Here is a 22,833-nt window from a genome sequence, read left to right as displayed (position 1 = left end):
TCCCATTCATATTTACTTCTTTTCAATCAGAATTGTTTTCATTGGAAAAGACCTTTAAGATCATCAAGGCAAATCATACTCTAACTCTGCCAAGTCTTATGCTAAATAAAACATGTCCCTCAGCACCACATCTCTGCCTCCTGGAAACACCTACAAGGATGTGGATTCAACCACCTCCCTGGACAGCCTGTGCCAGGCTTTGAGAATCTTTTCAGTCCAGAAGTTTAACATCCAACTTAAACCTCCCATGGTGCAACTCGAGGCCATTTCCTCCTGTCCTGTCACTCATCACTAGGGAGAAGAGACCAACTCCTACCTCAATCCAACCTCCTTTCAAGGAGTTGTAGAGAGCCAGAAGGTTGCCCCTCAGTCTCCTCTCCTTTTCTCTAGAATAAACAACCCCAGTTCCCTCAGCTGCTCCTCGCCAGACCTGTTCTCCAGACCATTCCCCAGCTTTGTTGCCTTTCTCTGGACCTGCTCCAGCATCCCAATGTTGTTCTTGTAGTGAGGGCCCCACAACTGAACCCAGCACTCAAGTTGTGGCTTCATATGGTGGTTTTAGGCTATACCTTTAAAATGTAGTTACAGATTTTGAGCAGAAATGTAGAAACAAATAAATTACTGTTGGGTGTAATAAACAAAAACTAAGGATTATTCTAAACAAATTCATTGGAGAAATATCTAGTCTAAGACGGGCTGTACCACAACAATCCTTTCTCTTTTCTGATCTCTTCTCTGCTTCCTCTGCTCAGGAGAGATTAACCTGCTTTTCAGCTGACCTTGGCTGCATTGTTTTAGTTAAGTCTAACCCCTGCTTTCTCTGCTCCTTTTCTCTCCTGGGACAGGGGACGAGGCAGGGCAGTGGAGCAGCTTCCCTGGTCTCTGACCCCAAGTTAATGCTGGGGGGAAATTTCAGCCCACCACACTTCACCAGTGCCAAGTCCAGGGGGACAATCCCTTCCCTGGTCCTGCTGGCCACACTATTTCTGACCCAGGTAAGGATGCTGTTTACCTCCTTGGACACCTGGGCACACTGCTGGCTCAACCACCACCCCCTGGCATCTTTCCACCAGGCAGTTTCCAACCACTCTGTCCCAAGCCTGGAACCTTCGTGGGGTTGTTGTGAACCAAACGCAGGACCCAGCACTTGGCCTAGTTGAATCTCATCCCACTGGCCTTGGGCCATTGATCCAGCCTGTCCATGTTCTGTGTAGCCTTCCTACCATTACTTGCTGCCATGACAAAAGGAAGCACTGCCTGTCAGTTTTGCAGCTCTCCTGACCCCTACTCTGTTCAGCATTGCCAAATGCAGTGCAGGCGCAGAAAAATCAGTACATGTGCACTTCCTCAGGTCATGGCCATCATTATGCCTGTCCAGTTGCCCTGTGCATGCTGACACCTCATTTTCTATTCCCAATGTGCCTGACCAAATGGTCCAGAAGATGACATTTATCTCAGTGATGCTGTAAGGATGGTTTCCAGCACAGCTGTCTGCTAATCCTGTCCTGTGTAGTTTGGTTTGATACTCCTATCATGTCCTGTCAGGAATTCTTGCATGCAGGCTCAGTGAACTGAATCAGAGCTGGTGCTGCAACTTCTAGAAATCTGCTATCAGTACAACTAACTTGATTTACTGATCAGAGTTGTGACAGTGGCTGTGGAGCTGGGAGTCCCCCAGAAAATCTTATTTCTGAGGGCAGCACTGCATGGTGCATTTGTCTACACCAAACACACAGGCATGGATATTAGCAGAGGCAACTGATTTAAAGCATTTTAGATTTGATTTATTCTACAATGGCATTTCTTCACTTCAGAAACTTAATCAAATCTGAGGTCTGAAAGGGGGATGAGGGACAGTCCTGGTTTTTTCCCCTTCTATTCCTAGAGGTTTTTTTCACATCATGAGACAAAAGATAAAATTTTGACTTTCATTTTCCAAGTAATCCAAGCCAGGCACTAAAAGACAGCTATTATTCAGCAAGTCACCAAGTGATGCTGTATCTTAGAATTGCAGCGCTCATAAAAGACAAAGACTTTGATCTAGTATTTCATGGTTATAGTACCACTCTTGTTCAGAAAAGAACAAAAAATACCTTATCCCAGAGACAAGTCATGCTGTGTTTAGCCTTAACAGACGTTTCTGCCACAGCCTCCTGCCAGGTTTACCTTGCGCTGCAAAACTTCTTGCAGCTAAAGCATGCCCCACACCCTTGGAAGCATTCTCTTTATTAGGAAAGAATAAATTACAGAACTTTTTAGAGAAACAAATTTCTCTTTCAAAGCTTTATGATGAATTACCACTACAATCATTTGTAGGTAATAAAATGACAGAATTCATAAGGTTGGAAAATACCTCTAAGACCATCAAGTCAACCATCAACCTAACACCATCATGGCCGTTAAACCATGTTCTAAAGCACCATGTCCACACATTTCTGGAACACCTCCAGAGATGGTGACTCCACAATCTCCCTGAGCAACCTGTTCCAATGCCTGACCACTATTGCAGCAAAGACATTTTCCTAACATCCAACCTAAACCTCCCCTGGCAGCAGATGTGCTTCTAAGCTGGCCAAATGAAGGAGATACTCCACGCAACACGTCCCAGAGAAGATGCTTTGTCTCCTCTCAGGTGTCAGACAGTTCTAAGGAAAACTGCCATGGAACATATGGCACATGTAGGTTTTGTTGTCTTAGGCAATGAAGAAGCAAGCTATCAAAGACAAAGAGTGAGATCAGAGAAGATCTGTAGAGAGAGTAAGAACAACCAGAAAATGAACAGCACTTTGAGAGCTGCTGTGGATACAAAGCCACACATTTCACAATCAGCTACTTAATACAAAGAATTATAGACCAATGGAACGGTTGGAGGTGGTAGGGACTTTAAAGATCATCTAGCTACAACCTGTCTGTTATGAGCAGAGACTCCTCCTACTAGACCAGCTTACTCAAGGCCCCAGCCAACCTGCCTTTGAGGCTTGGAGTCTCCACAACTTCTCTGGACAATCTGTTCCAAACCTCACCACCTAGAATTCCAAGTGTGGCCTCACCAATGTCAGGCAGAGGGGAAAGATCAACTCTCTCAACTAGTCTGGCAACACTCCTCTTAAGACAGCCCAGGGTACCATTAGCCTTCCTTGCTGCAAGGGCACATTACCAGCTCCTCGTGATCACCAAGACCCCTAGGTCCTCTTCTGTCTCTATTTTCAACAGTTAAGGCAGAAGGACTCAGGACAACTGGCCTCCTGAACTGGTAGATGGGGTCAGGGAGCAGTGTAGTACCCCTGAAATCCATGAGGAATTAGTCAGGGACTTGCTGAGCCACTTGGATACTCACAAGTCCATGGGACCGGATGGGATCCATCCTAGGCTGCTGAGAGAGCTGGCAGAGGAGCTGGCCAAGATGCTCTCTGTCATTTTTCACCAGTCCTGGCTCACTGGAGAGGTCCCAGGTGACTGGAAACTGGCCAATGCAATGCCCATCCACAAGAAGGGCCAGATGGAGGAACCTGCAAACTTCAGGCCTGTCAGCCTGACCTCAGTGCCAGGAAAGATTATGGAGCAGATCATCTTGGGGGCAATCACAGCACACCTGAAGGGATCAGGTCAAGCCAGTATGGATTCAGGAAGGACAGGTCCTACCTCACCAACCTGATCTTCTTCTATGATCAGGTGACTGCCTGGTGGATGTGGGGAAGGCTGTGGATGTAGTCTACCTGGACTTCAGCAAGACCTTTGACACCATCCCCCACAGCAAACTCCTGGCCAAGCTGTCAGCTTATGGCTTGGACAGCAGCACTCTGTGCTGGGTTAGGAACTGGCTGGAGGGCTGAGCCCAGAGAGTGGTGGTGAATGGTGCCACATCCAGCTGGCAGCCAGTCACTAGTGGTGTGCCCCATGGATCAGTGCTGGGCCCCATCCTGTTCAATATCTTTACTGATGATCTGGATGAGGGGGTTGAGTCCATCATCAGTAAATTTGCAGACGACACCAAGCTGGGGGCAGGTGTTGATCTCTTAGAGGGTAGAAGGGCTCTCCAGAGGGACCTTGACAGGCTGGACAGATGGACAGAGTCCAACATGATAGCATTTAACAAGTCCAAGTGCCAGGTGCTGCACTTTGGTCACAACAACCCCATGCAGTGCTACAGGCTGGGGTCGGAGGAGCCAAACAGCAAGGGACCTGGGGGTACTGGTTGACAGCCAGCTGAACATGAGCCAGCAGTGTGCCCAGCTGGCCAAGAAGGCCAATGGCATCCTGGCCTGCATCAGGAATAGTGTGGCTAGCAGAAGCAGGGAAGTCATTCTGCCCTTGTACTCATCACTGGTTAGGCCACACCTTGAGTACTGTGTCCAGTTCTGGGCCCCTCAATTTAAGAAGGATATTGAGACACTTGAGAGAAGGGCAAAGAAGCTGGTGAGAGACCTCGAGCACAAGCCCTATGAGGCAAGGCTGAGAGAGCTGGGGTTGCTTAGCCTGGAGAAGAGGAGGCTCAGGGGAGACCTTATTGCTGTCTACAGCTACCTGAAGGGAGGTTGTAGCCAGGTGGGGGTTGGTCTCTTATCCCAGGCAACCAGCACAAGAGGACACAGTATCAAACTGTGCCAGGGGAGGTTTAGGCTCAAGGAGATGATAAAGTTCTTCACAGAAAGAGTTGTTAGCCATTGGAATGGGCTGCCCAGGGAGGTGGTGGAGTCACTGTCCCTGGAACCATTCAGAAAGTGACTGGACATGGCACTTGAAGCCATGGTTTAGTAGTCAGGAGGTCTTGGGTGACGGGTTGGACTTGATGATCTTTGAGGTCTTTTCCAACCTTCTTGTTGTTCATTCTATACAAACAGGCAGGCCTCAAGCATAGACAAACAGGTCTTCTACTCCCCAAGTACAGCAGTTTGGACTTCATGAGATTCCTGTCTGATATCTCTGTTCAACCAGTTCTCAGACCCCTTCACTGCTCATCCAGCCTCTACTTCATCGGCTTCTCTATGAGGATGTTATGTCCAAAGCCTTACTAAAGTGAACGTAGACAAGATCCATTCCTCTCCCTTCATTAACCAAGCCACTCATTTCATTAGAGAAGGTTATGGGTTGGTCAAGCATACCTTCCCCTTTTTAACAGCCAAGACTTACTGGTAATGACTGGTCATGCACTTGTAAGTAAACCACAGTAAGTCTCAGCAGTTAATTTGGATTTATAGCTGTTAAGGCTGGAAATTGCTTTACTGGCCCTACAGACAGAAAGGAAAAAAAAAAAGTCTTCTGTTTAATGCTATTTCCCTCCACCTTAAATAACAACATGAAAGAAATGGGCAAAACATCAAGCTGGGAGTTTTTAGGCAACGTACTAGACTAATAAAAGGGTTAAAAACCAGGATTGTTTGGGTTGGAAAAGACCTTCAAAGATCATCAAGTCCAACCATTAAAGGAAAAAAGAACTATACAACTTTTGTAGTCTCATGCTCCCAAACACCGCACTGGAACACTCTCATTTACATTAGTGCACTTTGCTTTTATCTCTAGATTCCTGAGTTCTCTCTGATTTTTCCTTGTGGAAAAAAAAAAAAACAGAAGAAAAAATTTCTTGTGAGGATTCTGTTCAAGCAGTCCATGCACAAAACCAGCTATGAGGCAATCACCCCAGTTAGCATCAATGACCAGGTATGTCTGGGCTCCTAAGGAGGATGAGCTAACAGGTAAACATTTAAATATTTAGAATAAACCAAACCAGGTTGGAAGAGACCTTCAAGATCATCATGTCCAACCCATCAACCAATCCAACCCACCTAAACAACTAACTCATGGCACCAAGCACCCCATCAAGTCTCCTCCTGAACACCTCCAATGACGGCGACTCCACCACCTCCCTAGCCAGCCCATTCCAATGGGCAATCACTCTTTCTGTGAAGAACTTCTTCCTAACATCCAACCTAAACCTCCCCTGGCGCAGCCTAAGACTGTGTCCTCTTGTTCTGGTACTGGCTGCCTGGGAGAAGAGACCAACATCTGCCTGTCTACAACTTCCCTTCAGGCAGTTGTAGAGAGCAATAAGGTCACCCCTGAGTCTCCTCTTCTCCAGGCTAAGCAACCCCAGCTCCCTCAGTCTTTCCTCATAGGGCTTGTGTTCCAAACCCCTCACCAACTTTGTTGCCCTTCTCTGGACTTGTTCCAGCAAGTCAACATCCTTCCTAAACTGAGGGGCCCAGAACGGGACACAGTACTCGAGGTGTGGCCTAACCAGTGCAGTGTACAGGGGCAGAATGACCTCCCTGCTCCTGCTGGCCACACTGTTCCTGATGCAGGCCAGGATGCCATTGGCCCTCTTGGATGGAATACGATGGAATTCACGTATCTTCAGAATCTAAACATGTCAGTACTTAAGGATGTCAGAGTCCATCTTAAAAATGACTGCAAGCTTACAAAGATAAAACCATGACTGCAAGCTGGCTGAAACCTTGGGATGCTTTTTCATCATAAAAGCCATAATCAGAGGAATTAGACAGGAGTTTGATAGCATGACTTTTTAAAGCCTCCGGAGCTTATTGGTTTTAAACAAATCATGTGAACAGTAAATTTGAAATACAGGCAGTTCAGAAAATAGAAGGCCCTAGGACTACATGCAGCAGATTCTGACTAATAAAATATATTCTTGTAGTATGAACCAGCATCTTATGCCCTCGAGGTTATGCACTGAATACTAAGGCAGATGGAAACTGCAAAGAGGGACCTAAAAAGTTACAGATGTGCAGAGACTGAGAAGTGCAGCTGGATGTGCAATAACAAAATGCAAATGGGTCTCAGAAATGCTGCCTCTACCCCTTCCACTGACTTTAGCATATGGAAACATCTGAGTGATCCAACAGGTCTCTTGAATCAACTCTTGCAAGTACCATTAGATTCTGCTCTCACTAGAATCCTTCCTGGATTAAAAAGGAGACTACAGAGGCACATCTATAGCTTTGTACCCTCTCATGTTTCTTTTTAATAGATTAATTGTGGCCAGAAAGTTCAACAGTACTGAAGGAAACTCCTTCACAGGCTGAGCAGAGACTGTCAGATAACACAGCACTCTGTTAGGAGCATAGGGAGAGAGTGTCTGCTACTACAGTTCTTTAAGGTGGAAAATGCTCAATTCCACCTTAAAAGTGGAACACTGCCCCTTAGCCTTCAGGTGCTTTTTCTTTATGAATATACCAAGAGAGCAATTATGCTCTTTTTCAGGCACTGTCATCCCTCAGTGAGCAAAATAAATGTGTTAAGCCCCCCGCCCCTTCTTTTTTTTATGCTAGAATTAACCAAGCAAAAGACAGGTAAGAGCACCAAGTCACAGCAGCTCCTCCTGCAAACTGACTCTCCTCAAGGAGAAGCCACCAGGCACCTTCTAGATGAAGCCTCCACAGTGAGTTATAAAATGCTACTAACAAAATATTTAGCTTTATGCATCTAGAATGCCATTTTCCTTCCTCACAGCTGCACTGCACTGCAGGTTGCTGCTGCCATGCTGCAAGAACAAGGCAGAGTGGCTGTCTCCTCTGTCATCCCATAGAAGTGAGTCACTGGCTTAGAGTGAAACTTCTTGGCTCATAAATCCATCCCCACTACTTCAGTCCTCCCAGTCACACAGATTTTACTGCAACCCTATGCAGTGAGAAGGCTTCCCCATGTCCCAGCAGCAACCAATGACATTAGTGTGCTCCAGCTTGCTGAGACAAAGCTCCTGAAATTTTTAACAAGGTTTTCTGTCCTATCAAAGGCAGACACTAATTCCATCTGACATATGCTATGTCTCATCCATCCATCCACATGGATTCCACTTTTCCCTTTGCCTCCCTGCCTCTGATTATTTGTGAAAGGTTTCTTTTCTATTGTTCTGCTATTGAAAATAGATATTAATAATTTTCCAGCTGCCAGAAGCACCTCTTATTTTCTGAAACAACAGTGACTGCTATTTGCTCTTCAGCAGTTACATACCAATTGTATTTTGAGAGTGTTCTGTTTGCTTTGAGATGTTTGCTAGAAGCCTTTCTCAAATACAGCTTCTTTCACCCAGTACCCTAGAAACCTGAGCACTGGGAACTTCCAGGATTCATCTTTATTTCACTATCAGAATTTCCACTTTTCATATTTGTTTCTCTCTTAATCCTGATCCCAGGTTCAACACAGAAACACAGAGCAGAACCAGAAAATCATTTTGTTAGAAAAAAACCTTTAAGATCATCCAGTCTGATCATTCTCTAACTCTGCCAAGGCTGGGGTTAAGCTATAGCCTTCAGCACCACATCTCAGCCTCTTTGAAACACCTCCAGGATGGGGAGTCAACCACCTCCCTGGGCAGCCTGTGCCAGGCTTTGAGAGCCCTTTCAGTCGAGAAGCTTCTTCACATAGCCAACCTTAACCTCCCCTGGTGCAACTTGAGACCATTTCCTCTCCTCCTAACACTTGTTTCTAGGGAGAAGAGACCAACATCATAAAAAAATGTAACAAATAAAAGCCCAGGCTCCCAAAATGCCCCACAGACTCCACCACCAGAACAAAGACCCTAGTTTTACATCATTAACTTGAACAAATAAAGTTAGTACCACAAGCCTTGCAGATATTTTATTACTCCTCAAGTCTGTAGAATTCCCATATTGCCCAATACCTGAAAAAGGTAGGTGATGATTTTATGTAGCAAAATAATCCATATTTCAAGCTACCCATGCAGAGGCTCAGTATGTCAAAGTACTTCATATATTGAGATTAATGAAATTAATTAACTAGCTTGCTGCCCATTTTACAGAAGTCAAACACCAGCATAAAGGTTTAGGGATTTATTCAACATTAAAGGAGATGGAGTCTAAGCCTACTTAATAATAGTTTCATGCTTTAGCCACAACTGCCACCTACTCCATGTTGTAAAACAAATCATGGACACAGGAGCCAGAGTAGAGACCCAAATTTAAGGGAAGAAAACTATTCTTTCAGTCATTTTAGAAGGAAGCTTTGCCTGGTCACACTTTGGAAGCCTGGGCAGGCATTGGAACAGGTTACCCAGAGAGATGGGGGAATCACCATCCCCAGGAGTGTTCAAGAAACGTGTGGACACAGCACTTCAGGACATGGTTTAATGGCCATGTCCTCTTAGGTTGATGGCTGGACTCAATAATTTCAGAGGTCTTTTCCAACCAAAACAATTCTATGACCTTTATCTGTAAAGGTCCTTAATTAACCCACCCAAAAGTGGATAAATTCCTCACATTCTGGAATAATTTCAAATGTAATACACCCTCAGGATCTTCCTGCAAGTCCTGTCTTCCAGATCTGCCTTCAGTAAGTGTCCTAACAGCCACTGGGGCGATTTCATTTATAGAATCACAGGCTTAGTGGGGTTGGGAGGGAGATCTGGAGATCACCTGAATCCAACTCCATGTTCACTTCAGTAAAACACAAATAGAAGCAGTGGTGAGTTTAGAGTCAGGGACAGCACAGTGCTTGAGGGAGGTGTGTTAGGTTTGAGCATGCCAGGGCTTTGGGAAGTGGGCTAGTGGAGAAGCCCCTGTAAGAAGCTTCAGGAAGCTCCTCCAGCTCCAAGTTGGACCTGCCTTTGACCAAGGCTATGAAGCAACAGCTCTGTGGTAACATATTTAAGAGAGGGAAAAACTGTTGGGCAATTTCTTTGGTTTGGGAGAGGAGTTGAACAGGAGAGAGACAACCATGAAGACACCAAAGTCAGGAAGAAAGGAGGGAGGGAGGCATGCAAGAGAGCCATCCTCTTCTGGTCTGTGGTGAGCCCTTGCAGCCCTTAGAAATCAACAGTGGAGAAGAGTTCCACCTACAGCCCATGGAGGACCCCATGATGGAGCAGAGGATTGCTCCATACAAGCTTGTGACTCTGAGGGAAGGTCACACTAGAGTAGTCCATCACTTGGAGGACCTCCTTTGAGAAGCTTAGGGACATGGTCTAACAGGGAGATGCAAGGTTATGACTGGACTCAGGTCTTTTCCAACCAGGCTGCAGCCCATTTAAGGTACTCACACTGATAGGACTTCATGGAGAACTATCTTGCAAGAAAAGAAAGCCACACTGCAGCAGGGAAGTGCAAGGAGGGAGAAGCAACAGAAACAAAGAATGAACCAGAACTGACCACAACTCCCATTCCATGACCCCCTTGCACCACTGAGGAGAAGGTAGCATAGCTGGTTCCAGGAGGAGAAGAATGATGGAAGGAGAGTGTTAAGATACAGCTGCATCTATCATTGTCCTGCTGTGACTCAACTACTGAACTGGTGGTGGCTTTGTTGTTTAAATTGACTTTCTTTACCCAAGTCAAATGTTTCTTCAGCCCACGACCACAGCTGCTGAGTGAACCCTCCCTGGCTTTTGTCTCGACCCCCAAGTCTTTGGCTGTATTTTCTCCTTCTCATCCCACCACACAGTGCCAGACAGGTGGCCACAACAGTGCTTAACCTTCAATTATTACTTACATGACCCAAAACAGTTCACTAACATTTTAACAACAGGTAAACACCAAACTAAGCACTGAATCAGGCAAACACTGGAACTTGCAATTGTTTCCAGCGTACTTTATTTTGACGTTTACCAGATTAAAAAAATTATGTTTGAGAGGGCAGAAGTTTCCAAAGTAATCACAGTGGCAAATTACTGTGTCCAGGTCTGGAGGCCCTATTACAGGAAAGATAAGGATGTGCTGGAATGTGTCCAAAGGAGGGCTGTGAGGATAATCACAGGGCTGGAGCACCTCTCCTACGAAGACAGACAGAGAGTTGGGGTTATTCAGCCTGGAGAAGAGAAGGCTCCAAGGAGACCTTTTTGTGGCCTTCCAGTATCTTATAGGGGCCCACAGAAAAGCTGGTGAGAGACTTTTTAGGATGTCAGGTAGTGACATGACTAGGGGGAACGGAGCAACAGATTGGATGTTAGGAAAAAGTTCTTCACCAAGAGGGTGGTGAGGCACTAGAACAGGTTGCCCAGGGAGGTGGTGGAGGCCCCATCCCTGGAGGTTTTTAAGATCAGGCTGAATGGGGCTCTGAGCAACCTGATGTAGTGTGAGATGTCCCTGCCCATGGCAGCAGGGTTGGAACTGGATGATCTTTGAGGTCCTTTCCAACCCTTACAATTCCGTGATTCTTTCACATTCTTTTTTCCTCACTATTTATGTTCCTGAATACACTTTACCAAGAGAATTAAGCAACATCGCAAAGAAAGACTTGTTCCTTCAACTGTCTTTTAGCAAGAAAACTCACCACAGGGGTCCTACCAAATTTCAAAACAACAGGTAAATACGGGTGACATTTAGATTCCAGACTTCACTGGTCACCACACTACTTGTAAAACCTCTTCAAAGGGTCACTTGGGAAAAAAAAAAAAGAGTGAGAGAGAAGCACATGTGGTAGCTCAGGCTGGGTGCCTCCTGCTCCTGCCACATACACTTCCGGTGTCCAAGTGTCCAACCCAGCATGTCGTCAAAGGAAACAGCCTATTTCATACCCATAATATCCTGCACCCTATAAATCCATCTGCAAAGTCATTCTCTTCCTCTTTCTTCCCTCTCTGCCCTGTGGGAGATGCTCCCTATCAGGTAATGCTGGGGGAGTATCTCTAGGCCTAAAGCTGGGGGGGCGGAAGAGGGGGGCAGTCTTAGACCTGGCCAGCCTGAGACTAGCCTAGCAGTGGGGGAGGGAAGAAAGAGCCCTGGGGGGTTTGGGTGTACCCTAAGGTGAAGAGATGGGAAAGGTTGGAGACCTTTTGGTGTGCTGCAAGGGACTCTCTATGCTTTGGGATTCTTTTGTCGCTGCGCTCGTAGTTTCTGTAAAACACTAATTGCTTTTCCATTTAAATTTCCCATCACTTCACAATCCATTTGCGTGAGTGTCATTCTTTTGCCCTCTTAGGGGCCAGAGAGGACCTGCCTGGCCTCAAACCAGGACAGCACAAATCCCAATTCCTGAAGACCACTTGAAGAAAACATGATCTGGAGAATTGAAGTGCTGCAGGCTCTAAGATTCAGTCAAGCTGCATGGCAAAAGAAAGGAAGAATGTGAGGCTCCATCACTAGTGAGCGTAACTAGCAGCAGCACAGAAGAGCCACTAGCTATATCATGTCACCCCAAAACTCAGAGGGGTCTGCATAGAGGTGCCTTCACCATCTCTGCACCCCATGGAAGCCTCATGGAACCTTGAAAAATGCAGCAGCTTGGGCTAAACTCTCTGTAAGAGACTAAATCTTGTCTCTCTTGATGTGAATCAACAAAGATAAAATCACCTTTGCTCCTCACCCAGACAATAGCTGCCAAGGGAGGGGATGGTGAGCCACTGGATAAGGACCCTCTGGAATGTGCAGAGACAAGATCATCTCAACCCATCAGTTACCCTGGAAAGGGAGGATGGTGAAGAGGACAAAGGATTCACCACCTAGACACATACCTAAAAAAATAATTTTGACCAATAAAAATGTATAAAACACCTGAGTAATACCTGCTCAAGAGAAGAAAAATGGAGAAGAAAATACAAGGAGAGAAAAGGACAGACACAGGAGAAAAGGCAAGCAGCAGACTAGGAGGAACCTCTCTCCATGTCTTAAGTTCCACCTGCTGCAACTCATGGAACTGAAGAGGCTGCTCAGAGAAGGACTTGGACTTTGGGATCTCTCCCTCCTCTCCTCCAGCAGAGGACAACACAGCCAACAAGGATGACACCTCCTCCAAGCCAAAGCAGCAGCACCCTTCCTCCACAGACCCAAATAGCCTTGGGAAGTAGGGGGCGTGGTAATATAATCCCTTTCCTCTTCTCCCTCCCCCTCTCCCTTCTTCTGTTCCGTCCACTTTATTCTGCTAACAAACAGCCTCGCTGTTGGTATTTTGGCCTCGTTTGTGCCGCTGATTTCATAACACAGGAATAGTCGAAAGAACTGAGTCTCCTTCCCTCTCCAGACCAAGACACCCTCTCAGTGTACCACGAGCTGCCTGCTGTCCGCCATACGGTTTGATTACACTCCCCAGTTCACTCCAGCTCCTTTGCTAGGTAGGGCCAAGTCAGTGAAGCAGAAGGTTGCAAAAGGAGGCCCAGCAGGAGACACCAATTGCTGCTAACAACTTTAAATGTTCCAATGTGTATCTGGTGCCAGAGATATGGCACTGACTGAAGATGCAGCCATCAGCCATCAAGATACCAGACGTCATAGACTTGGAGAGAGGAGAAGAGATGAATGTTACTCTTCTGTCCTCAATCTATCCAGAACGGAGGAAGCATGGTTCCAAAATAACTGTGATTTGGACAATTAATATATTTCCATTTGCTAGAGTGTGGGTAGCCATGAGTTAATGAATTTTGTACCACAATTTTTGGGAAGCAGCATGTAGTGCAACCCTCAGGAGACCCTGCAAAATTCAACAAAAGGCCAATAAATCACAGAGTATCTGGGGTTTGGTTTGGTTTTGTGCAGAAAAGTATCCTTGGGCAAAAAAAGGGTGGAGTTTTCCCTCATCATATTTACCTAAACTGTTTCACAGAATCATAAAATTGTTTTGGTTGGAAAACCCTGTAAGATCACTGAGTCCAATCATCAACCTAAGACCACTATGACCATTAAACCACATCCCACTGTGCCATGTCCACACGTTTCTTGAACATTTCTTGCACTCACCTTAGAGAGTTTCAGTTCTATCCCTGAGCAGAAAGACAATAACACAAGAGCTGGCCAGACCTGACAAAGGCCATTGTAACATGATATAAACACGAATATCAACTAAAGATCAGCATGCCCATCAACACACTCATGTCTACCTTTACTAACAGCACAAATTCTTGGGCCTTTTAGCACTGAACAACACCAAGCTGACCTGAATTCCCACAGACTCAGACAACTGCTCACCTTAACAACGCCACACTCTAAATACCTAGAAACCCTCCATGCCTGCAAAGGGCCCTGGGCAGCCACATGCTCCTCAAATGGAACTTTCAACAGAGATGAGATAGCAAACATACCCCATAATTCCACAGCACAGTAAATGGCCCATGGAGTATGGGAGATGTGATACTGGAATTACAAACTGTAAAGGAATTTCCTCAAGGGGAGTGTGGTCAGCAGGGCAAGAGAGGGAATTCTGCCCCTTGACTCTGCTCTGCTGAGACCCCGCTTCAAACACTGCTTCCAGTTCTGGTGTCCCCAGCATACGAAGGACACAGAGCTGTTGGAGTGGGTCCAAAGGAGGCCACAAAGATGATCCAAGGGCTGGAGCACCTCTGCTATGAGACAGGCTGAGGGAGCTGGGGTTATTCAGCCTGGAGACTCAGGGGGGACCCTAGAGCTGCCTTCCAATACCTGAAGGGATCCTACAGGAAGGCTGGAGGGGGATGTTTCATGAGGGTGTCTAGTGACAGGACAAAGGGGAATGATTTGAAGCTGAAGGAGAGTAGAGTTAGACTGGATCTTAGGAAGCAGTACAAGAGTAGTGAGGCTCTGGAATAGGTTGCCCAGGAGGTTGTGGATGTCTCCTCTGTGGGGGTGTTCAAGTCCAGGCGGGATGAGGCCTTGACCAGCCAAGTCTACTTGTGAAGCATCCCTGCCCATGGCACAAAGGTTAGAGCAGATTATCTATTAGATCTCATCCAATCGAAGTGATTCTATGATTCCTTCACCTCTTGATGTGAGTCTTTGAGTTTCTCAGTAACTAGGCCTCTTCCTTGCTTGGAAGATGAGCAGAATTCAATCTTCATCAATTTGATTAGTAATAGTTTATTTATTCATCCTTCTGCTCATACTTCATTACTTTTCATGGACCACAGCATGTCCCCTGAAGAGACAGAAAAGATTCTCCGTGGTCATAACTGAAAGCTCTTTGCTCTTCAGATTCAGCACTCCTGATCACTCACTTCTCACACTTCTGCCTAAAAAATCCCTTGGAAAAAAAACCGTTTTAAGAGGTTGGTCTAAACCTGTTGGAAGCCTTCCAAGTAACAATTTATGGCAATAACCACATGCTCATTTCACAGATTCCACATTCAAATGGCAATTTTGTTATTTCAGAGCTTACCTGTAGAAGAGCAGAGGTGCAATGCTGTGAAATCAATGCTGAACATCAAGAGTTTGGGTTGGACTTTTCACACTATTATCTAGCAAAGTAGTTAAGTACAAATTGCCCCATTTTAATCGAGAGAAAGCAGTTTTGCACAGTTCAGAAGATGCTCCTGTACCGCTTTGTCTTTTTGCTTTCTCAGTTATGCAATGCATGAGGTGATGCTCATGAAACTATTAATGAAACCATTTATGCCCAGAAAATTGCCTAGAACAGAAACATTCTTAGCTGGTTGCTGTCTGTTCAGTTAGTAAGCTTCATTATCACCTAACAGATGGCTACAGGAGTAATCAGGTAGGTTTGTCCACTAGCGCTGTGTGAGGGGACAGAATGCAGGTCATAGAATCACAGAATGAGCTGGGTTGGAAAGGACACCCAGAAGGTCATCTTGTCCAGCCCCCCCGCAGTCAGCAGGGACATCTCCAACTAAATCAGGCTGCTCAGCGTCCCATCAGTGTTGACCTTGAATGTCTCAAGGGATGTGGCCTCAACCACATCTCTCAGCAACCAGTATTTCACCACTCTCTTTGTAAAGAACTTCCTCTTTATGTCCAACTTGAATCTCCCCTGCTCCAATTTCAAACCATTGCCCCTCATCCTATCACTACAAGCCCTTCTAAAGAGTCCCTCCCCAGCCTTCCTGTAGATCCCCTTCTGATATTGAAATGCAGGTATAAGGTCTCCCCAGAGCCTTCTCTTGTCCAGGCTGAACAACCCCAACTCTCCCAGTCTGTCCCCATAGCAGAGGTGCTCCAACCCCCTGATCATTTTCACAACCCTCCTCCAGACCTGCTCCATCAGGTCCAAGTCCTTCTTGTCTGAGGGCCCCAGAGCTGGACACAATACTCTGTATGAGGTCTCACCAGAGCAGAGTGGCAGAATCACCTCTCAACATCTCCTGACCATGAGCAAGAACCTCATGAACTCCAAAAGTCCCTTTGCCCTCGACACCTCTCTGCCAGGCAGGAATTGCTTGCCAGAGCCAAACCAGCAGCACTGTGAGAAAGACAGCACAGGAGCCCAGAGAAATGAGCCTGGGGGGGCTGGGATCTGAACGTGGGCCTTCAAGGTCCCACTGTGACCTGATGCTACTGGCAGCCTGCCTGGGGTTACGCTGCTTGATGCTGCCAAGTGAGATATGGAAGGTGGCAGAGAGAAGGGAGGAAGTCTTGAGAAGCAGCTTTTCATCAGCCACAACTTCCACTGCCCACTCTCCTCCCCTGCCAGCCTTCCACACGCTCTCACTTCTGTTTCCCCACATGAGTAATAGGCTGAAGGCACCCAGGACAAAGAGCAGGGGATCTCCCACCCTGCTCTCTCTCAAGGCAGCTTTGATTCGGTTTTCTTCCCATGCCACAATAAAGATGATAAAATAATTAAAGCAGTGATTCTTTCAATTTGGATAAGCTCATTCAGAGTACTTTATGCTTAAAACCGTGACAAATGTACTCTTTTTATTATGTACACAAATGACTTTCAGAGCATTCTCCTGGTGGACTGTTGTTATTACTTGCTAGTATGTAATCTGGAATGAACAGAGTATGAAAAACTGGAGAAGAAAAGATAAAATTCCATGACTAAATAACTGAGAGAATAATCTAACAGCTCTTGGCATGACAGCACAATTCAGACAGATGACAGCAATATAGTCAAGTAAGGATGTCACTACTTAGCTCTTTCAAAACAGAAACAGTAGAAAAATCCAAGCTTCTCAAGAATAAAATCAGTGAAGACCCTTTCTGGATTCTTATATGATAAAACAAACCTCTGTGCATAACTGGGGGATCTTTCAGAAGAGAGATCATCTTTTCTTTTAGTGCAGCCTGAGGAATCATAGTCACAGAATGCCTGGTTGGAAAGGACCCCATGGATGCTCTGGTCCAATCTCTCTTGGCGATAGTGGAGTTGAAGTGAGCTGGCCCAGCACCCTGTCAAGCTGAATCTCAAATCTGACAAATGTAGGGGAATCCACTGCTTCCCTTGGGAGATGATTCCAATTTCTCACTGTTCTCAGTATGAAAAAATTTCTTCCGGAGTCCAATAAGAATTTCCCCAGGAGTAACTTGTACCCATCGCCCTTCCACGTGAGGAAGAAGGTGGACACAAACACACAACAATTTCCATAATCCTTTGTCATAAAACCTTTTTCTGCTTCATTAAAAAAATACAAATCATTTTTAAAAAGATAAGGAAACCCAACTGGTTAAATTCTGGGAATAAACTAGAGGGAGCACAAACACTGAATTTTTGGTCCATGACGCAAGCCTGAATAAAATGCTAACAAAAAAAGCACAATAACAATAACAAAACCCCTCATTATCTTGGCTTGGAAGGGTTTGTTTCGGTGTTAAAAATGCTCTTCTCAAAGCATGAAGAAAACAAGGTCATTTCCTCTCCCTCCACCCTTCAATAAACAGATGTGAAAGCCTTGTTGCTTCATTCAGATGAAAATGTCCTGGTGCAAATATCCATCTTAGCCTCAATTAAAACTACAGGTGGTGTGAAGACCCATTTTGTTCATCACATCACTTCAAGCTTGACAGTGAAACTTCTGTTCATTGATTTAGCAATTTTCCTTGCTAACCTCACACAATAAGAATCCAGGCAATTTCAATTACAGACTCTTAAGCTGGAAAATGTTTAAATTTTGAGTATTCCACCAGATACAGCTGTTTCAAGAGGCATTTCTGGAAAAACCTAGGTGTTTGAATTGTCTATTTGAGCCCAGGGGCACTACCAACTTGGAGTAAAATACAGACTTAATTCTGAGGCTCAGCAGTGACAAGTTGGTACAAAACAGAGTGAGTTGGTCCTCTCTGAAGTGGAAGTACCCAAAACAACATTCTCGGCTCTCATTTCAAGGTACTTAAAAGCAAACCAAAAAGCTCTGCAAGAAACCCATCCTTCATTAGGTATTTTAATTAACTGGCTTCTGCCTCTCTGTGGAGATATGCTGAATATAGACGTAATAATGTTCTGAAGTTTCTAAGAGACAAAGCTACTAGAAAAGAAGATGCTAATTCATAGAATGGCTTAGATTGGAAGGGCTCTTAGACAGCATCTGCTCCAACCTCCCTGCCTCTCAACTAGACTTGGCCTTGAATACCCCCAGGGAGGAGGCAGCCACAACTTCCCTGTCCCTGGGCAACCTATTCCAGAGTCTCACCACCCTCATACTGAAGAACTTCTCCCTCAGCTCCAATCTAAACCTATTCTCCCCTCAGCTTCAAACCATTATCCCTTGCCCTGTCTTTAGACATCCTCACGAAAAGTCCCTCTCCAGCCTTCCTGTAGAATCCCTTTGGGTATTGGAAGGCAGCTCTAAGGGCGCCCCCTTCGCCAGGCTGAACAACCCCAGCTCCCTCAGCCTGTGTTCACAGCAGAGGTGCTCCAGCCCTCGGATCACCTTTGTGAGTCCACCTCTGGACTCACTCCAACAGTTCTGTGTCCTTATGCTGGGGACACCAGAACTGGATAAAGTATTGGAGGTGGCGTCACAGCAAAGCAGAGTCAAGGGGCAGAATCCTCTCTCTTGCCCTGCTGACCACACTCATGCTGCAGTCCAGCACACAGCTGCCTTCTGCGCTCATTGTGAGCTTCTGATCAATCAATACACCCAAGTCTGTTCCTTCAGAGTTACTCCCAATGCACACTGAACTCTATTCAGACACAGAATTATTACCAGGCCTCTACTATGAGACAGTCACATTGTGTTTCATGACACAGTGCTTAAATACAGGGACTTTAAACACCATCTAAGGAGAGCTGAAAAAAACCAAACAAACTCAAATAAAAACACCAACCAGCCCAAAAGCCACCAAATAACCACTTCTACATTTTACCACCTGATTGCAGCTCAGCCACAGAAGTCAAAAAACACATGTATCAAAACTCTCAAACCTCACCAACCTAACTGCCAACCTCGATTTCTGCTGCTTTAGCCATCAAAGAGTCTAGGAAATGACACAAGCTCATCAGAGCTCAGCTTCCTTATTTCATTTAGGGTTACACTCTCTAGCTCACCATCATAAAACCACATACTGAAAGACCCACTGCAATCTTTCCAGAGTCACAATCAGTCAAAACCTATTTCAAATAAAGCCTCATTTCAAAACAACCCCAACTGCAGAGGAGCAACAGAAGAAAATTTAATTACCTTAATTGGAGCACGGCTAAACTGGATTTTTCTGTTGGCTGGGATTTCATCTTCATCTGGCAATCCATTAATTTCAGAATATTCCATATCAGGTTCATAACAGTTATTGTCATCACTGTCATCCTGATCATCCTGCTCTGTCCCCGTCTCTCCCCAGTCAGAGTTGTATCTGGAGCGTACCCGATAGACGCTGTAGTCAGAGTGCATGTACACATGAGAGCTCTGCAAGTTATTTCCATCTTCTTGCACTTCTTTTTCACTTGCCTCATCATACTGGGACTCAGTAGCATCTGAAACAGCATTTGTAGCAAAATCACCACCTGAAGATGCATTCCTTGGCAATTCTGCAGCTTCAGGGCTATCAAAGACACCCTCTGCGTGTTCTGACTGTTCCTTTTGCAGCAACAAAACTTCTGTCTCAGTTTTTGACTTACTCCTAACACAGCTGTCCGTAGATCTTTCACTGTCAAGCACGTTGACCAAATCCTGGTGATGTGCTGCAGAGCTCTCAAGAGAATCAGCACTGGCCTCTGCACTCTTTTTTATTTCTTCAACTGTTTTTGAACTTGCCAAAGTGCCGGTGGACGTCTTCTGCCTCGGTGCCGAAAGCGTGCTGTTCTGCTGACAGCTCTCAGGCGACACCATGCCTGCACTCTGCTTGGCTGGGGGAGACCACGTGCTGCCATCTTTCACAGGGCTGAAGCCCTCAAGGTTTGCAGCTGGGGAGGAGATGTTTGTGACGGTGGAGGAGAGGTTCAGAGGGTAGTGTCCAGTTACGGAGTACTCCTCACTGTTTTCCGACTTGTCTGCAGCAACCGCATTGTGCGCGTCGGCATTCTCGAACACGGCGCTGAGCTGGCTGACGGTCGGCGAGACAGTCTCTGTCCTGGGGCTGAGGCTGTCCAGTGAGTCAATGCTGCCTCTCTGAGACTTGGAGCTGCACCACCCTTCTGGAAGCTCATTGGAAACCACCTTCTCTTTCTTTGGGGAATAGCGATTGGAGTGTCCCATTTCATGAGCGTTCCGCTCAAACATCTTCCGGGTTTCCGTAAATTTGGAATAGGAAGGACCATCGTGGAGCGTATCGAACCTACTGATTCTCTCCGAGACAGAGGACTCCAACTTGACGATGGAACCATCTGCTTTTTCTACAAATTCTTTGGGCCTAACTCGTCTCTTGGGTGAGGGAGGGCCACCCTTCCCCCTGGATTTCGGGGTAACTCCAGCACCTTCAGTGGGCTCCATGCCCATCTGCATAAACAAGTTCTTAATCCTATTGACATTTGAGCCATATTTCCTTCCCCTGCTCTGCGAGCCCTCTCCTTCCTCTTTCACTTTTTGGTCTCCTTCTGATTTGGGTTTATCAAAAGTGCTTTTCAGCGCTTGGAACTCAGTTCTGTAAGCGTTCCTGTGAGGAGAAGCACTTCGGAGGGTTGATCTTTCTCCTGAAGACTCTGTTTTCATCATGTTTGCTCCAGAGCACAAAACCAAGTTACATAGTTTCTGCAGCACCACTCTCTGTAGCCTGCCACAGCCCAGACAGGGCTGGAGGAGCGGTTTTCTCAGGGGACACTGCCTTTCAGCAGGGCCATACTCAGCAGGAGATCCTGAGGCAAATATTCTGGCCAATCAGTGCAAATGAGGGTGCTGAAGAATAACAGCTGATCTCACCTGCAACAGAAAGGAGGGTTTTCTGAATCACACCAAGTACCTGCACTTCTTTAAGCCACAATTTCCCTTTACTTGAAACGTTAACCACAGAGTAAAAAAAAAATAATGCAATCTGCCACTGCACAGACATGTAGAAATCTATGACAAACTTTTTCAAACTGCAGAATTTGCAATCTCTGTATCGTTCCATAGCTACATATGATCCCATTTTACTATTCACAAACTACTGCAACCATGCCACAAAATGCATGCAAAGGAAAGGCCACGTGACAAGGAAAATAACATTATTCCGGTACAACTTAACTTTTTTAACACAATAAAGAAGAATAATCCCCACATCAAACCTCTGAGCTGCAGCTGACGATAAAGCAACTCATGCAAACATGATGGTTCTGCTTCCCTTAGGTACTGCAAGCCCACCTTTGGTCCCTCAGAGAAATGTAACAGTAGAAACACCATCAAACATTAGAAATACCATCACAGAATGTTCTTAGAAAGGCAAATTAAGCAGCGGTAGCTCAAGGGAATAGGAAAACCTGCACCCAAATTTAAAGTCCTCGGTTGACATGGGGCGGGGGGGGAAGTGAAATCCAGTTACAGAAAGTTGTCCCTTGCCGGGGGCAGCGGTTTGAGCACCTGAAAAAGCCTAGAGGTGCCCAAGGAGCAGCTGCAGAAGAAGCAAAGAACTGGAGCCGTTCCCACCGCCAGACCCGGGGGCCTCGCTGCGGCCGCTGTGCCGGAGCTCCCCAGCCTCGGTGGCCGCCCCCGGCTCCCACAGTACCGCGAATAGCAGCACACAGCTCCCCGAGAGCCAAATCCTTCTCCCTTCCCGTCCGTTCCTCCTCTCCCGCCGTGGCGAGGAAGCCTCATTTTTGGGCGCTGCAACACGCGGTGTCCGTAACCCAGGCGGGGAACCCAACCCCGCGCCCCTCCGCGCCCCGCTCCCGCCGCCCTGCCCGAGCGGGGGACGCCGATCGCCACGGGCGATCTCAAAAGGCCACACGGCAGCGGCTCCCGCCGCGACACGCCATTCCTCCAGGGTTGGCAGAAGGCAATAAACTTCACCCGAGAGGACAGCGCCGGAGCCCCTGCGGCGGCGGCTCCTCGGGCGGCCGCGCCATGCCGCGCCAGCGGGCTTGAGGCTCCGGGCGGCAACACCTTGCGGCGGGGCAGAACCCTGGCAGCTGCCTGCCGCGGGGCCGGGCCCCGGTAAAACAAAAGCCCGGTGATAAGGCTGCTTCCCCGCCGAACCCGGCGGCTCTCCCGCGAAGCGCGCACGCCGCCTTACCCAGCCAGGAACCGCGGCGGGCTCCCCCAGCCTCCCGCCTCAGCGCTGCCCCCACTCCTCCTCCGGCGCCTCTGTGGAGAACAGCCGCTGCCGCTGCCCGCCTGACAGGAGGCAGTAACCGCCGCGGCGCCTCAACGCCATTGCAGGCAACGGCAGCGACGGCGGCTGGGGCACCGACACGGCTCCGTGCGCACACACCCGCGGCGACAGCGCAGGGGAGGAGAACCGCCGCGCCCCGCCGCAGCCGCCCGCCCCTCCGCCGCGGCGCGCCCGCCGCGCCCCCTCCGCCGGACGCGCCCCGAGCCGCCGCCGCCACAGCCCGCCGCGGGGCCGCCTGCCGCCGCTGCCGGCGGGTGACAGGTGCCTCACCTCCTCGGCGATCCGCAGTGGTTCGCTCCGGCAGGGGGGAGCGAGGGGGGCGGCGAGCCGAGCTCCCGCTGCAGTCCAGCCCCGGGCGGTTACCGCTGAGCAGCGGAGGTTGGGCCCGGCCGCGGCAACGCCGCCTCCGTGCCTGGGCGGCGGGCGAGTCCGCGCTGCTCCTCCAGAGTGCCAGAGCCGAGCCCGCCCTTCCTCCCCCTGGGAACGCTGGTTTCCAGTTGACCCCTGAGGACCGGGCCGGTACGGCACCCGCCCTCGGCTGGGAGGA

General features: G+C 47.4%; 1 protein-coding gene across 5 annotated transcripts in view; it reads right to left on the bottom strand.

Moving 5' to 3' along the window:
• Positions 1-22,630, bottom strand: part of PPP1R9A (protein phosphatase 1 regulatory subunit 9A) — a 144,529-nt gene extending 121,899 nt beyond the window's left edge. For 2 of the 5 annotated variants that reach the window (XM_068157040.1, XM_068157043.1), the window contains exons 1-2: positions 22,188-22,319; positions 19,229-20,899 (exon numbers count right to left, since the gene is read on the bottom strand). In XM_068157040.1, the coding sequence (XP_068013141.1) occupies positions 19,229-20,695 (1,467 nt within the window). In that variant the 5' untranslated portion in view covers positions 20,696-20,899; positions 22,188-22,319. Of the gene's footprint in view, positions 1-19,228; positions 20,900-22,187; positions 22,320-22,556 lie in introns of those variants that run through there. The other 3 variants (XM_068157044.1, XM_068157045.1, XM_068157042.1) reach the window with 2 other exon arrangements.
• Between the last annotated feature and the right edge of the window lie 203 nt (positions 22,631-22,833).

The sequence above is a fragment of the Melanerpes formicivorus genome, unplaced genomic scaffold (genome assembly GCF_026170545.1).
Source record: "Melanerpes formicivorus ecotype bairdi unplaced genomic scaffold, bMelFor1.0.p_v2 SCAF_35, whole genome shotgun sequence".
Lineage (NCBI taxonomy): Eukaryota > Metazoa > Chordata > Aves > Piciformes > Picidae > Melanerpes > Melanerpes formicivorus.
Note: the sequence above shows the minus strand (reverse complement) of the source record. Positions and strands in the feature narration are given on the sequence as shown.